We start from the raw sequence: 3,905 nt of genomic DNA, 5'->3' as shown, positions 1-3,905 counted from the left end.
GGTCCCAGTGCAAGGCCTGCTGGATGAACAGGGCTCCGGCGTACATGTCCACCTGCAGAACAGCACAGCAACACTGCAGAACAGCAACACTGCAGAACAGCACAGCAACACTGCAGAACAGCAACACTGCAGTCACAGTCACACTGCAGTCACAGTCACACTGCAGTCACAGTCACACTGCAGTCACAGCCACACTGCAGTCACAGTCACACTGCAGAACAGCACAGCAACACTGCAGTCACAGCCACACTGCAGTCACAGTCACACTGCAGAACAGCACAGCAACACTGCAGTCACAGCCACACTGCAGAACAGCACAGCAACACTGCAGGTTATCACACTGCAGGTTATCACAGTGCAGGTGATCACAGTGCAGGTGATCACAGTGCAGGTGATCACAGTGCAGGTGATCACAGTGCAGGTGATCACAGTGCTGGTTATCACAGTGCAGGTTATCACAGTGCAGGTTATAACACTGCAGGTGATCACACTGCTGGTTATCACACTGCTGGGCACTGTGAGGGGACAGCAGGGCTGTCACAAGAGGGGAGCGTGCACAGCTCTGGGGTGGGGTGAGTTCCTCTCTTTCCCCAGGGTGGGGAGCTGGGCTGGGCAGGACTGGGGAATCTGCCCAGCAAACCCCCCCTCCCCAGCTGCCACAGCCCCAGCTCCCCTCGGGAGCCGTCCCTGCTGCCATGGGGACAGGGACAGAGCAGGAAAAGTGTCCCCAGGGCTGGGCCCAGCCCTGCCCAACCAGCTCTGCAGCTACGTGAAAATGCTGAGGGTTAGGAGAGCTGCAGGACAGGCGAAGGGAGGCCAGGCAGGTGACAGCATCCTGAGCACAGGAGCTGCACTATCGGAGATTCCATCACATGGTCACTGATCCAGAGAAGCTGAGCCCGGGATCGCATCCATTCCATACAGTCCTGGGGTGGGAAGGGACCCTAAAGCCCATCCCATTCCCACCCCTGCCATGGGACCCCTCCCTGGCTGCCCTGAGCCCTGTCCAGCCTGGCCTGGGGCACTGCCAGGGATCCAGAGACACCCTGTGCCCTCCCAGGGAACAATTCCTGCCCAATNGGTTAGGGTTTTATCCCTGGCTCTGATGCTGGCACTTGGAGGGAAAGGTGAAAGAAGAAATTCACAGGTGGTTCATGAGGAATGAAAGGATTAAGTTCAAAAGCAAACAAACAAACAAAAGGCTTCTTTGTGGACCAGGATTAACACACAAACACATCCTCACCCCTTTTTCCATACAGATGATTATTAATATTTAGTTGCTCATACCAAGTTTTCCTTCTTTAGGATTTAACCATCTGATTTTACTGATGGTAAAATGAGGTAAAGTAAAATAATTTCCTGATGATACCCCTCAGAAAATCAGTCCAGGTGAGGCTGAAACCTCAAACCAGGTTTGTAACCAACCACAGGAACCAGCAGTGACCCACCTGGTCTGTGCACCAGTACCACAGGGATGGGATGGTCATTCCCACCAAGACTCCTGGCCAGGGCAGGTCAGAGCTCACAGGGTCTCGGAAAATGTGGAAAGCATCTTCCCTGGGCAGGCCACAGCTGCTGTTCTCCTTGCGGATGCTGGGAATGGCATCAAAGTATTTTGCCTGTAAACCTTCAAGGCCACCAACTTCAATAAAACCTGAAATGGGTCATGAGAAGCTGTTACTGCATCCCCCCGGGTCAGGACTCTGATTCCAGTCTGGGTCACTGCAGGTGATGCTCCACAAGGACTCCTCAAAAATCAGAAGCTCTTGTTTCCCACACTGGACTGGGGAGGAGCAGACACTGCTGCCTGGAGCAGGAGCTGCCTCTCCTGTGGAATCACAGAATCCTGGGGTGGGGTGGAAAGGCTCTTAAAGCCCACCCAATGCCAGCCCTGCCATGGCAGGGACACCTCCCACCATCCCAGCCTGGCCTGGGACACTGCCAGGGATCCAGGGCCTGCCCACCCTCCCAGGGAAGGATTCCTCCCTAATATTTAACCTGATGAGGCTTCTGTCAAAAGCTGAAGTGCCAACCCCCCAGGAAAACTCACTGAAGACCATGAGGGACACGGCCCCGATGAGCATGATGAGGGTCTGCAGGGCATCAGTGTAGATCACAGCTGCCAGGCCACCTGTGAGAGCAGAGGGGCACAAACTGGGATGAACTGGGTTTGTTCTCTCAGAGCACTTCACTCTCTGCTCAAGCTCTTGGCCAGCAGCACAAGCCAAGCCCTGAGCCTGGCTGGGGGTTCTGTCCCTGCTGGGGGGAACTTTGGCCAGTGACACTTTGGAACTGCTCAGGACCTGAGTTATCATGAGTCACCGTGTCGTCACTGGAAGCCAAAAGCAGAAATACAGGAAATATTCTACGAGAAATACATGGAAAAGCTCTAAAACAAATCCCAAGCTGAAAAAGGAGGAGGGGAAAAAAAAGGGGCTGTGATTTTACATCACTGGGGGTGAGCAGTGGGAAAGGAATAACCTTTATTTGTTTGGGATTTCTGTGTGGCTGTTTTCCATTTGGCCCCTCCTAAGCCCTGAAAGGGCATCCAAGCCTGGAGTCTTTCCGCATTACACGGCTCTTTGTGGTGTAAATCCCTCCCTCACACCTCCGGAGAGCCCCGGAAAACAGGGAAAATGTTCCCTGAGGATGCCTTGGCACAGCTTCTCCTTAAGGCAGAGCAGACCTGCACCCACCTGGGGTGGCCTCTGAGGAGGGCTCACTTACTCTCCCCTGGCTATTTTTTCTAAAAGGTGAGTTTTCAATTGCCTTCCCACCCCAATATCCACACTCATGGCAAAATCAGGCTGCTGGGGCAGCAGGACAGAGTGCATGGCATGAATCACAGAGTCCTGGAATGGTTTGGGTTGGAAGGGTCCTCAAAGCCCCTCCAGTGCCCCCCAGCCATGGCAGGGACACCTCCCACTGTCCCAGGCTGCTCCAGCCCCGTCCAGCCTGGCCTGGGACACCTGCATGTCTCAGGTGACAGGACAGGACAGGGACAGGACAGGGGCAGGGGAAGGGACAGGGACAGGGGCGGGGACAAGGACAGGAGAGGGACAGGATCAAGGACAGGGACAGGGTCAAGGAAAGGACAGGGACAGGGGCAGGGACAGGACAGGGGCAGGATCAAGGACAGGGACAGGGTCAAGGACAGGGACAGGGACAGGGGCAGGGACAGGACAGGGACAGGACAGGGTCAAGGACAGGGTCAAGGACAGGGTCAAGGACAGGGACAGGATCAAGGACAGGGGCAGGGACAGGAGCAGCTCAGGTGTGTCCCCAGCACGCACCAGACACGGTGTACACGGCAGTGATGGCCAGCAGCCCGGCCACAGCGATGTACAGGTCCCAGTGCAAGGCCTGCTGGATGAACAGGGCTCCGGCGTACATGTCCACCTGCAGAACAGCACAGCAACACTGCAGAACAGCAACACTGCAGTCACAGCCACACTGCAGAACAGCAACACTGCAGTCACAGTCACACTGCAGAACAGCACAGCCACACTGCAGTCACAGCCACACTGCAGTCACAGTCACACTGCAGTCACAGCCACACTGCAGAACAGCACAGCAACACTGCAGAACAGCAACACTGCAGAACAGCACAGCAACACTGCAGAACAGCACAGCAACACTGCAGTCACAGCCACACTGCAGTCACAGTCACACTGCAGTCACAGTCACACTGCAGTCACAGCCACACTGCAGAACAGCCACACTGCAGAACAGCACAGCAACACTGCTGGTTATCACACTGCAGGTTATCACACTGCAGGTGATCACAGTGCAGGTGATCACAGTGCAGGTGATCACACTGCAGGTGATCACACTGCAGGTTATCACACTGCAGGTTATCACAGTGCAGGTGATCACACTGCAGGTTATCACACTGCAGGTTATCA

The 3,905-nt window shown here is 55.2% G+C and overlaps 1 protein-coding gene across 2 annotated transcripts in view; it reads right to left on the bottom strand.

Annotated features, from left to right (window-relative positions):
• SLC5A11 (solute carrier family 5 member 11) overlaps window positions 1-3,905 on the bottom strand; it is a 23,467-nt gene that overhangs the window by 10,174 nt on the left and 9,388 nt on the right. For both annotated transcript variants that reach the window (XM_015642796.3, XM_015642797.3), the window contains 3 exons: window positions 3,294-3,399; window positions 2,051-2,131; window positions 1,449-1,654 (listed from right to left, as the gene is read on the bottom strand). In XM_015642796.3, the coding sequence (XP_015498282.1) occupies window positions 1,449-1,654; window positions 2,051-2,131; window positions 3,294-3,399 (393 nt within the window). The remainder of the gene's footprint in view (window positions 1-1,448; window positions 1,655-2,050; window positions 2,132-3,293; window positions 3,400-3,905) is intronic.

Source organism: Parus major, chromosome 14, assembly GCF_001522545.3.
Source record: "Parus major isolate Abel chromosome 14, Parus_major1.1, whole genome shotgun sequence".
In the NCBI taxonomy this organism is placed as follows: domain Eukaryota; kingdom Metazoa; phylum Chordata; class Aves; order Passeriformes; family Paridae; genus Parus; species Parus major.
This window is presented reverse-complemented; position numbering and strand designations above follow the sequence as displayed.